General features: G+C 36.0%; 1 protein-coding gene across 1 annotated transcript; it reads left to right on the forward strand.

Annotated features, from left to right (window-relative positions):
• Window positions 1–1,007: 1,007 nt before the first annotated feature.
• LOC103771647 (E3 ubiquitin-protein ligase UBR5-like) lies at window positions 1,008–8,379 on the forward strand (the record flags this gene model as incomplete). Its single annotated transcript, XM_008938949.1, has 6 exons — window positions 1,008–1,052; window positions 1,558–1,639; window positions 1,802–1,878; window positions 2,657–2,776; window positions 5,818–6,007; window positions 8,220–8,379. Coding segments are annotated over 6 exons (674 nt in total), but the record flags the coding sequence as incomplete, so codon positions are not given.
• Window positions 8,380–12,811: the final 4,432 nt, after the last annotated feature.

A 12,811-nucleotide genomic window follows, 5' to 3' on the forward strand; every position in this document is an offset into this window, starting at 1 on the left:
CCTAATTAGGAAGACCTTCTATTATTTTTATAGGATTTACTGTGGGTTTTATCTGAATACAACATGAAAATTCTAACTAAAATTTTAAGCTATTTCGGGGCTTTTTCAGATTGCTTATCATCTTTGGGAAGGAGGGAGCCCAAGCTTTGCTTGAAATGTGTACATGATATTATGAGAGTCTTTGCTGCCTGGAGAGGATCTTTTCGGAGTGGATTAGAAATTATCTTAGAAGTTACTGTGTTGACTTTTACTTTTGGACTCTGTAAGGAGGAGTGCTTTGCGGATTGGCCCTTTTTTGGATTCTGATCTACCATTTGGTATAAGGTGCCGTGAAAGTGAGGTGGAAGTACTTCTGAGAATGTTCTTTTCCTTTTAGTAAAGGTGATGTTTTACATAACCCTATATATCGTGAGTTTCTCTTGGATTTTTTCCTCTCCTAGTCAAAGTTTGTTTTTCATTCATTTTGATGCTGGCTTTTGTGTATCTGTTTTCCTGTCTTCTGTTTTGGAGAACTTACTGTCACATTTTTGGCTCTGATGTGCCATGTACTTGGATTTCCTAGAAATTATAATCTTGTCTGCTGTGGGATGCTGTATTCAAGCTTACACAAGGAAACGGAAATTTATCTACAGTTAATGCTCGTTGCTTCATCTGCTTAGTTTGTGTGTAAAGTTGTAAGTGGTGGTAACAAGGCAGGAGTAGTGCTTTTTGACAGTGACTTGAAAAACACATAGAAATGCAAGACAACATGAGGTTTGTGACAAGATTGTAGGTGGAAGGGTAGGTAAAACTCTGAAGTAAAAAAACCTCCAAAACAAAACCCTGGTTTGAAGCTGAACGCCATCCAGTTCTTATGTAGACTCCTAACAATAAGTAGTGTTTAGATAAAGTTCCATTAAGTGTGGTGGTAAGTTGTTCCCATAAGGCTGTAAATATGCTGCTGAACTGGATGTTGTGTACTGCAGAGGATGTCTTTCAAACAACAGCTTCATTTCTTTTTCTTTCAGATTAAGGGAAGTTTCAGAGAAGCTAAACAAGTACAATTTAAACAGGTAAGGCATATCACATGCTGCTGCAAATCATTTAGGAAAGTATAATTTTGCAGTAAGAAACAAATTATTTTACTGTAGATGTAGCCTTAGAAAGCCTCAATACTACTAATTCTAAAGTTCAGAAATGCTTCTGATAACACTCTTCTTATGTTGGGAAGAAAATGTTAGTTTCAGTTAAGATAAATTATTTTATTAAATATCCCTCTTCCATATGAAATGACTCCTTGATTTGCAGTATAACCACTGTTCTTTATTGCTGATCAAATTAAATGAAAGCTTGTCATCTGTAAAGGTTTTATGCTGCATTTTCTGTGCTTAATGACCAAAAATACATTGTACTTGCTTTAGCTAATGCACCTTTCGTCATTCTTCAATGTTCTAATGTCAGTAACTATCACAGCACATTTTTCCTTCCTTATACCTCTTGTGGTGTGTTTTTTTTTTTTTTTTTTTCCCAAACATTAAAGGTTTTTAAATGTTATACATGCTCACTTTTTGTTTGCAGCCACCCCCCTTTGAATGTATTGGAACAGGCCACTATTAAACAGTGTGTCGTGGGACCAAATCATGCTGCGTTTCTTCTTGAGGTAAGTTATTTAAATCTGCTCAGATAGCAAATTGATTTGTCTAACTCAGATTGACCAACATTCTTCAGCAACTGAAGACTTGGTTTTGCTTGCATTTTGTTTTTCTGTATTTTGTCTTAAATTTCAATTTTTGGACACTTGGTTTTCTTGTTTTAAATATAGGATGGTAGAGTCTGCAGGATTGGTTTTTCAGTTCAACCAGACAGATTGGAATTGGGTAAACCTGATAATAATGATGGGTAAGAACCACCTTTCTTCATACTATATCATTCTTTTAAACTGGATAAGCAGCTTAGCTGCTTTTTTTGTTGTGCTTTGATTAAGCTAGATTGCCTTTGGAATGCGTACTTTGAGTAGAGGCGTAATGGTTATGGTGATGCAGCCAAACAGCCTAGCTTGACATAGTAATGTAGGAATAAGTGCTAGATGTGAATCTAAGATGAGTGAGACAGAATCTCTTTAACTTCAAGAAAGAAACCTCTCAAAAAATAACCCCTATGAAAGAAATAGTATTAAATTGTTAAGCTTCATGTAGAATCCATTCTGGAAGTGATCCCGTCTCACTTCCTAGACCTGTTGTCTTCAATCCAGGTAAGTCCCCCTTGACAGGGCTATTTAATGGTTCATATTTGAATGTAAACAGCTTGTTAATATTGAAGTAGTGTACTCAGGCTCAGGTTTATGGATAGAACACTTGGTGGTTACAATTTGTCATAGATGCTAACTGAAAACTTAGTGCAGTGCCTAACTCAGATCACTAATTAGCTTAATATGTATTTACAACTGTGCTATTATGGATTGCCAATGTACATAAGATCTGTTAGGCATGCTTTCCACTTTCTTTTTCCAGTGTACCTCAATGTACAGTTAGATTAGTTTGGAATATTCCCCAAGGGTGTTGCTTAAGCTGGTATGTTACCAGACTAAGTCCCTGAGAATTTAGACCTGGGATTCCAGGTTTTGTTCTTAACCCATTTGGGATTGTTTTGTGACTGATTTACCATCTTTTACTTTCAGTTCAAAGTTGAACAGTGGCTCAGGGGCAGGAAGGACATCCAGGCCAGGCAGGACTAGTGACTCCCCATGGTTTCTGTCTGGTTCTGAAACTCTGGGCAGACTGGCAGGCAACACCCTTGGGTAAGTTTTGATAGGACTGAGGCTGCAATCTGTTTGTTCCATATTTGAGTATATGTGTATACACATATATAAATTGTATGCAGTATGTGTGAGGGAACGTATAATTACAGCAGTTGTGTAGGTAGGGTGCAATAAAAATGAACTTTATTGACTTGGTTGAAATAACAGATATACAAGTGACCCTTCAGTACCTAGGAAATGGAGTGATCTTCATATATGTGTGAAGAATAACTTGGGTTTGGCTCTGTTGTCTCTTTTGAAGATGATTTTAGTTCCTTACTTGTGAAAAGCAGTTTTTTTAGAGGGACACTATCAGTTTAAACTCTGATAGGTTAGCAGCATAAAGTAAAATGCATGCATTTATGCAGGAAGAATCTTCATTGTCAATGTTTGCAGACCTTTGTGTGCTCAGCTTTATTGTGCCTTGCTCTCACCTGCCCAAGTAACAAGTGGTGTTTTGTTAGTTGGGGTCTTATACATAGTAATAGGAAAGGAACATTTTGAAGAGGTGGTTGCTCAAAACCATTAAAATTGTACTATATATTAAATGTACTATACAAATTCATTTTTTTTATCATTAGCTTTAAAATTGATGGTGTCCCTCTATATAGCAATGTAAATTAATCTTCTTTACATAATCGCAGTGATCTCTTTGTTAAATGCTTCTGTAAGACATGAACTATGCTGCTTCTGAAGGTTACTAACCATAGTAAGGAGAATTGTATTTACAAACTGTGGTTACATGTGAATGATTTAAGAGGGAGGAACTACAGCTTTTCTGTAAAAGTGAATTTGTTGTTCATTACCAAATAAGCTAATTTCATCTGGGGCTTTGTTGCATGAAAGATAACCCACTCTCTTATCCCCCCAAGCTTTTTGTGAAACCTTTGTGCATCTGAACCTAAAATCCTTCTGGTAAACTTTAAAAGCAAACTGGTGTTGTCATGTTTAAAAACTTACTGTGGAAAGCATAATGCTTTTTTTTTTTGTACTTGTTATTTTTTACCTGAGCATAACTGGTTAAAATTGAAGTAGTGTGCTTAGGAGACCAACCCTGAGGAGTTCCTACTTCCCTCCCTTGCACATTTAAGAACTAAGTAGCTGGAAGTCACCAGACTAGTAGAGCAGCAGTAGACACTGACTGTTCTATTAAGTGAAGGGAATATTTAACTTAATAAGCTGAGTCTAAAAATATTCAAATTGTGGAACCATTAGATTAGATCAGATCATTTGATATGGGATATTGCTAGCATGATAGAGATGTAGGAAAGCTAGCAGGTGTGCAAAAATGATCAGAAAGATTTTGTCCTGTATTAATATTTATTCTAGGTTTAGGCAGCTTTAATAGGAATAAGTGTCATGAATTTTTTTTTTTTTCCTGTGTGACAGGACCAGGTTAGGACACTTTTGGAGTATTTGAAATATTATATGGGTATGAATGGTTTTAACTGTTAGATTTCTTGAGTCAGTCCTTGGTTTATGCATTAGAATATTAGAGTATTAGAGTATAAAATACATCTGTAGTTAAGTGTTAAAATCTAGTACATAACCTTTTTTTTTTTTTTTTAAACCCACATCTTCCCTGCTGAGGGCTGAATTGAGAATTACTATGTAGAAAGAATTTGACTTCCCCTCAGCCCCCTTCTTTTCACCTCACCCCCCCCCTTTCCACCTTCAGAAACAGATTAATGGCTTGATTTATTTAAAATGTCACTTTTTAAAAAAAAAATTTCAGTAGTGTCATTTTTATAGAGCTCTTTTTCTAACTCATGATAGAAGACTTTTCCTAAAACTGTTGTTGAATTGCTTTTTGTCTTGTCGTTGTCTGTGTGGTTGCTTGCTAGAATCTTGAAAATGTAGATGTCTCTGTGACAGGGCTTCATCTTGGGCAGATACTCGAGTTATTCTGTAATTGCGTTGTCTAGTCGGGGGGGAGGAACCCTACCAAAAAAGCAAAGGATATTAATAATCAACTTAAGCCATAAAATGTAGAACAAGTATTGTTCTTTACCACATGTAGCTATAAAAGCTAATTATACTTTTAATATGAATTTACTAGATGCTGTTTCAGAGAACATACCTTTTGTCTTATTTTAACTGTTTTGTTGAAAGGAGGTTGAGGATTAGGGTGGTTGAGAGCAGGAAAGTTCTGCTGATACTGATTATTTAATAGAAACGATACCATATCCACCTTTAAGGTAGCTTTATACAACAAAGTTCACTTAACCTTGAAGAGCAAACTACTAGAGCCTTTCGGCCTTTCACAACATTATAGCATCTAGTCTTGGGTCCAGTACAGAGTCATTTGTCATAGTTCCAGGGTGTTAAGATGAGTGGAAAGTTGTAATGGTGTTGAGTTGTCTGTTTCCACAAGTGACTGCCTTTTTAGTCCCTTGTTTTGGTACTGACTCATAGAAATGAAAAAACATTTTTAGACATGCAATGTATACAGCTGGTGTTGATGTCTCCAATAGAAATAGGTCCACAGTTTAGTATCTCTTGAAAACCACCCATGAGAATCGGAGAAGTACCTAGTGTAGATTTAGTTTGCAATTTCTTAATATAAATCAAGTCTCCAAAATTTTAGAAGAGTATAGTGACCTTCTGTCAAAAAGAGTCCACTGACCATAAAGCTGCTGCATATGTGCATTCATAGTAGGAATTTAACAGCTGAGGGCTGGATGTTACTGTTGCTGATAAGTTTGCTTTTAGAAAACCTGAGGAATGGTGGGTGCATGTATTTATGTATGTATACATCTATACATGTATGTACACAACTGTAAGAATAGGAAAGAGTTCAACTTCTAGCTAGAGTCCTGTTTTATATTTCTTTTGTGTAGTTCAGAACATGACCAAATGCCTGGTACTCTTGTTCTTGCTGGTTTTGGGAGATACATTCATGGTGTTTGTCCATGAAGCCAATCTACAGTGTTTTTCAGAGACTATATACAAGTTATTAATAAAACTAAAGACTTACTTCTTGAGGTAGTCCTCAAAGTATGCTTCTATATAAAAATTAAATTATGATCTAAATCTTCTAGAAGCCGCTGGAGTTCAGGGGTTGGTGGAAGTGGAGGAGGATCTTCTGGTAGATCATCTGCTGGAGCTCGAGATTCTCGAAGGCAGACCAGAGTAATACGCACAGGACGAGATAGAGGATCTGGGCTGCTGGGGAGTCAACCACAACCAGTGATTCCAGCATCAGTCATTCCAGAGGAACTCATTTCACAGGTATGTGAGCTAGAAACTGCTTGTGGCCAAAAGCCTGGAGAGCGTCTCGTAGTATATGGACAGCAATGTGTTGTAATAGTAGTGTGTCTTCTACAAGGAGTAATGGCATATAGCTGAAAAGATTGGCTTTCCCTGGCTGAATGGCTTTTATTCTTAAATGCCTGGTGTGAGTTAGAGACTTTCCTTAGATTGCAGAATTTTCTTTTCTCAAACTTCCACTAAGACAAGGAATGTATTTAATTTGGATATGGAATGTCATGCCTCACTCATTTGCAGATGGAAGATGTAGTGAGAAAATAAAATATTTGAGAATAATATCAAGCATGTAGCTAATAAAATTAAGTTTCTTGAAGGAGTATAAAGAAGCAAGGCAGGCTTTTTTTCTTGTTTGATAAAAAGGAGTGATCCAATTTAGAGAGAGATTGAAGATATGACACCTTTTTAATCTCTTTAAAATACTAATTTTTTCTTCATGAATATCTGCTTTTTTTTATTATAAATGATGAATGTGAGATGTAAGTTGCTCTGCTTTTGCATCCTAATGCACTGGAGTCTGAATATGCTGACTTTGCATTTCATGGTTAAGTGGAGTTTGTAACACAGTGTTTTGCTCTGTCTTTGAAGAAAATGCATTCAAAATATATGGCTATTTAATACATCTTAATTCCTTAGTTCCAAAGAAGCTGCTGGTCTCTATTTGGAATACAGGAATTAGTTTTTAGGCCAAAGATAATCTGCCTTGCATGCCTTGAATGGCCCATAGCATGACTGGCACACGGCAAGAAGGGGCTAGTGGGCAAGATATCTACAGAACCACCAGTGGCAGACTGGCTTCTAGTTCCTTTCTCCTTTTGAATTCAAAACCCACTAAAAACTGGAAGCTTCTGCCTTTGCAGTATGAGATACTGGAGGTGTTGGTTACTTTGGAATTGGCCCTCTTCCAGGAGATGGTTTGCTTAGATAATCTTCAGTGGTTTTTTTTCAGTTGTGGAGTGGTGGGGCATTTTTGACTTCATTGTTCTTCTCCAGGATTTTTGGGGGTGTTTACTGACATCCTTGATACCTTATATGAAATAGAAAAACAGACTAATATCCCTTGGTCCAGACAGTTCTGTTTTATCTAATGAGTGGTTTGTTGGTTAACTCATAACTTGCTTCCCTTGTTGTGATGTTGGTTTTTTTGTTTGTGTATTTTTTTTTTTAAATAACATACTTTGTCTACCTTTAAAACAGAAGTTGTCTAAAACATTTTTGGGGTAACTCTAAAGCAGACCAGTGGGAAAGATCTTCACAGTTGGGCTATGTAACACAGATACTACCATCTCTCAAAATCTGTAAATGTCTGGCATAGAACGCTATGACAAAATTTTACCTTTGTGTGCTGTTACAAAATGTATCTTCTTTTTTTTTTTTTTTGTCAACAGACCATTTTATTTGGTGATTCAATTTTACTGTGTTACAAAAACATTCACTACTGATTTCTTACCTTCTTCACATAGTTTTTGATCATCCACAACTCTTGTCATCTGCTCTGTCATTCAGTAGAGGGTAGTCTTATCTGCAAAAACAAAATGCTCGGAGTCCTCGGGTTTTTGGAATAAACCAGAATGCTTCTGTTTTTTTCTAAATTCATTGCGTCTATTTAACGTTTAGAAGTTTTTTTTCTGCATTTGCACTTTGCTAATAAAAATCCAAGTGTTGCAGAAACAGCTGAAGATAAGCCTTCAGAAACAGGATGATGAGGAAAAAAAAAAAGAGGAAGCAAGGCGATTACCTATTCAGGAGCATTGGAAAGAGAAAACAGTGTCAAAAAGGCAGGGATTGAGGTGTGGCTTTGGAACAACAGTTGATTGCAGGACTGTTGATTAATGTAGTAAGTTTGAACACTTTTATAGAAACACAGAGAACATTCTCAAAGCCAGATATTACTTATCCTTTAACTATGGCACTAAACATTTCAGGAAGTAGAGTCTAAGATTCCATTACAGTAACAAAGCTGAAATTCGGAGGCCTAATTTGAACTCTCTAGTTCAAAGAGAAGGTTGACTCTCTAGTACAAGATACTGTGAAGAATCTGTGTGAGCCTTTGCCTTTATGTACCGTGATTGACTTCTGGATTTTGTTAGAGCACATTTAGAATTGGGCATTCTCTTCATATGAATGATAGATGGTGAGCTGAGAAGGACTGATAACCAGTTCTCTGCTCTTACAGGCACAAGTTGTTTTACAAGGCAAGTCCAGAAGTATTATTATTCGGGAACTCCAGCGAACAAATCTTGATGTAAACCTTGCTGTAAATAATTTGTTGAGTCGTGATGATGAAGATGGAGATGATGGGGATGACACAGCAAGTGAATCATATCTTCCTGGAGGTTTGTATCTTGTACATTTTGATACAAAAATGCCAATGTGTCTTTTTTTGTATTTAAGCACCAACAGCATGCTCCGTGCTGTGCAAGGTATGCAGCGAAGACAGTTCTTGCTTAGAGGAGCAAAGTCTAAAGATGCACAAAACAAAAGGTGCACTGGGATGTCTTGAGGGATTAGGTTAGACATTGAAGAATAACTGTTGACTCTGTTTGTGAGTGGCATGAAAGTAATTTTAGGATCCCAGGCTTTGTAACATCAGCATTACTTACATCTGTATTTTGCTGCTCACTGAGATGCTGAGACTGCTGTGTGGCTTGCTTATAAAAGCTAATTCTAAAACCTAGTGACTTGCATGTTTTTTACTACTAACACATATCCTTAAGATACAGCAGTTTTTAGAGCAAAAATGATAACAGCTTTTTTTAAATCAAAATACCTCAAGTGAGGGCAAAACAGCTTACTGTTGTTGCAGTTAGATTAAGAATGTATTATCTCAAGTTCCCCTCATAAATGCTGTAATATTCTGGATATATAGGTAAATTGCTGTAATTGACACCCAGCTATTTTTTAAATATCCTGTCTCATACAATTGTTTTTTTACAAAAGACTTTGAGTCTCATTTTGCATTGGCTAAATAATTTAAGCAATCTTTTTTCTGAGTAAACATATTTGAAAACATAGCAGCCAAATCTAATGTTTGTGTTGGGTGCACTGCATGAAAAGAACACATCTAAGCTCTGACTACGTATTAGCTTTTCTTTTGGTGTGTCAAAATGACGTTTAATATTTTTCTAATAAATATTTTTTTCTGCTCATCTGGTTCACCAGGAAGATTCATGGGCTTCCTTCATCTTTATCTTGTCAATCATGTGATGAGGCAAAGTGTTTTTTTTTTTTTTTGTTCTGCAGCAAAGGCTTTGTATTTCATTTTGCCTCTTCTAGTTTTAGTTGCATCTGTCAAGCTTCTTTATTTTGCTGTAGAATCAAGAATCTTCTGGTGAAAGGGGTGAAAAGTCTTTAATACGAGTCTTGTTTTTTTAGTAATAAGCTTAATAGCATGAGACAGATGCATTGGAGGAAATAAATTCTCCTAACTCTTTTCCAAGTATTAAAAGCAGGAGTTCTTACTCTAAGCATATCTGAATGCACTCCTGCAGAACTGGCCTTCAAAAGATAAATCACTGTTAGTAATAATTTACAGCAGAAGTTTCTTTTAACCATACTAACCAGCTTTCTGCAGCATTAACTATTCTCATAGTACTTCTTGAGGACATATGGATCAGTTAATAGGAACAATTTGACAATCTATGACTGAAACTTCTATTTGAAGGTGCCTGTGCTACAGTCTGGAAGTGTTTTGCATTTGAGATAGGTTAAAGTAGTATGCAGATTTTCACTGTCTTCACTAGCTGTCCAGAAAAGAGTTTTGTCCTTGGCTTAATTTTTAAAGCTTCTCCTCTGTTTAGACTAATCTTTTCTGTAAGGGAATACAGCCTCCTAATATTGGTATTTTTTTCCCCTTTTTTCTTCTACCCAACAGAGAAACTGGGCTAACTCTTCCCTAGTTCTTGTGGGGAAATTACAACTGAAATGGAACTCGATATATCATAGCTTCAAACTTCAAAGATGGATTGGGCAATTTGTAGAATATGCTATGCCTTGTCTGTCTCAAGTTATTTAATTTTTATGGGCAAAAATAAGTTTGTTGCACAGAAATGAGCTTTTCTTATCTGAACGTGATCAAAACAGTGGGAGAAGTCTAGCTGAACACTAGTCAGTGCTGTCATGACTCTACTGTTGGCACATGAAATAGTACAAATTACCAGTCCTCACTTGTGTCAGATAACCATGAAGGCTAGTTTTCAGGAAAACCCGGTAGCCAGAGAAACTTGCCTATATCTGTCTGGGAGTAATACCAACATTCTGTCCTTCAGAACTACATAGAACCTTTTTTTTAAGTCTTTCACTCTAGAAACTGTACACTTTCCTTGCTTTCACTTGTCATCTTGTCTCTGGATTCTCTTTTGGAAATACAATGTCAGTGTTCATAGAAGAAAACTGTAGATAACTGATAAATGCTATACACATTCAATGTATATTAGGTATGTTAGGTCTTCAGAAATTATTCTGAAATGTAAAGAATTTCTGCTTTTTTAAGAAAAAAATTGTCAAGTTGTGCTTTAAAGCTTTTTGGTTTAGTTCCCTTCAAGCACACACAAGTTCAAATGACAAGACTGCTTTTTCCTCGGGACTTTTGAAGCTCTTGCATTTTGATTAAAAGCACATGCTAATTTTTTACTTCCTCACTTCTGCATGTCTGGTGCTTTGTGACCCTTAAATTTAGAGGTTATTCCTTTAAGCCTTCCAAGACAGAGAAGCTTTCTTTTTAAAAACACAATGAGTGGTCTACACTTGATTTTAAAACTAATTTTTTAAAAAAAACTCTAAGATATTTTCCAACCACTGTGAAATTATTAAATTCTTGTTTAATACATAATAATTTCATTAATTTATCAATTGTGATCATTCCAGTTAGTACTGTGAAAGTCATCTGAATTTTTTTTTAAGGTAACAAAAAACACGTCTCAGTTCTTCCTGAATTCTTGAAAATGTCTTAAGTGAAGAGCAGAACTTTACTTTCTGTAGAGATTGCCTTCAACAAATGTCTCTTACATATTTCCTTTTGGATCCTTATGTACTTTGATTTTTCTAGTCTTGTTTCTTCTGTTTTATGATAATTAGGAGAGAGGAATATGGGTTCATTTAATACATGGCAAGTACGTAAGCATAGAAAAGATTGAAGGGTTCTAGGTGAGTTTTCCAGTTCATACCAGGTTGCATTAGAGGATTCTTCTGGGCTTTATGTTCTGTTGATCTGTGTAGAGATTCTGTAGAAGTTAAAATATTTGGTTGGTTGCGTAGTTCAGATGTGTGCATGTTTGCTGAGTAACTTTTGCATGACATAATGGGTTCTTGCTGGTGGGACTTGTAAAACATAGGTTTGACAACATCCAGACTATTTTGGATTTTGGAATTGAGATGAATTTGTCTAAAAAATCCACACTCTCGTTTTAAGGACAGAAGAGAAATGGGCTGATACTGCAGCAGCACTTAGCATATTGGCTTGGAGTGAGGGGAGATGGAGCACAGCATAGGATCAGTTCAGTGGCTACCTCTGGGGAAAACAATTAGGTGTATGTTTTTTTTCTGTTGTTTTGTTGATGATGTGGTTTGGTTTTCTCTTTTTATTTTTTAAGATGAATGTCAAGTTGGGTAATGTTTTTAAATACATCTTATCAAGAAATGAGTTCTGGAGTTCTGCTTGAGTCTGGTTTCCTAGGAATCCAAAATAGATGTTCCTCTCCCTTCACTATCGCAGTTTTGCCAATTTAATCCAAACTTGAATGAGGAGGAGATACTGAACTTGTTGAATTCTTGAATTTCATAAAAATACACAGCTGGGAGGAGGGGAGTGATCTTATAATTGCCTCCTTTTAAGGGAAAAGTTTTAATGCAAGCCCAGCTTGGGATCAGAATTGATGTAGGAATGCCTTCAGTTAATGAATCCAGTGATAGTGCTGTACATCAAGCTATTGAAAACAAAAAAATTTCTCAGAACATGAATTGGTGCATATGTATATACTGAAACTTGGGAGTTTTTATTTGTGTGGTTTTTCTTTCATTTTTTTTTTTTTTTTTAAACTTTTCTCTGTGCTGGATATCATTTTCCTCCCAATTTTCAATGGTTTTTACTAGTGAATCATAGGCACTTTCTTACGTGAATAGGTTGATCAGAATTATCACATCTGAATGTGAAGGGTGCAGTCTGATTCTTGTCTCACAGCACAAGAGATGAGTGATATCTTCCCACGGGATTTTTCTGAAGAGCAGGAAAATAAAGTCATAGAGAATGTATTTTCCTCTAGATTCTTAAACTAGATGTGGCCTTGCAGTATCTGTTTTTACAGCACTAAAAAAATTCCAGTGATGTTTGGGGGGGAGTGAATTTGGCTTCTATCCCTACTGGTTTTAGCACCTTTGTTTGCTGGTATAGAAAATGGAATAAGGGTTTTCTCTTGCAGAAATACTGAAAGAAAATAAACTGTTTTGAAGGTGAATGAGTGGTTTAGAAAAGGCTTTGTTTCCTCAGTTATCTTAGTTATAACTTATATCTTTATTTAGCTAAAACTCATGTAGTTTTGTTTGTCTCATGGTTTGAATTTTTACTTTCCTTTTTGGAAACACAGCTAAACTCAAGGTGCCTAGCATGGTGGAAAGGGTGTGTGTGTTTTCTATCAAGCAGATTTGGCTTCCCTTAAATAAAAAAACTGCAACAGACCAACCCAATACATATTGTCCAATTTGAATGTGGCTGGAGAGTTGTTTTCTGTGCCAGCCAATCCTACTCCTAAGAAGAGAGAAGATATATATATA

Source organism: Merops nubicus, unplaced genomic scaffold (assembly GCF_000691845.1).
Source record: "Merops nubicus isolate BGI_N331 unplaced genomic scaffold, ASM69184v1 scaffold39244, whole genome shotgun sequence".
NCBI classification, from domain to species: domain Eukaryota; kingdom Metazoa; phylum Chordata; class Aves; order Coraciiformes; family Meropidae; genus Merops; species Merops nubicus.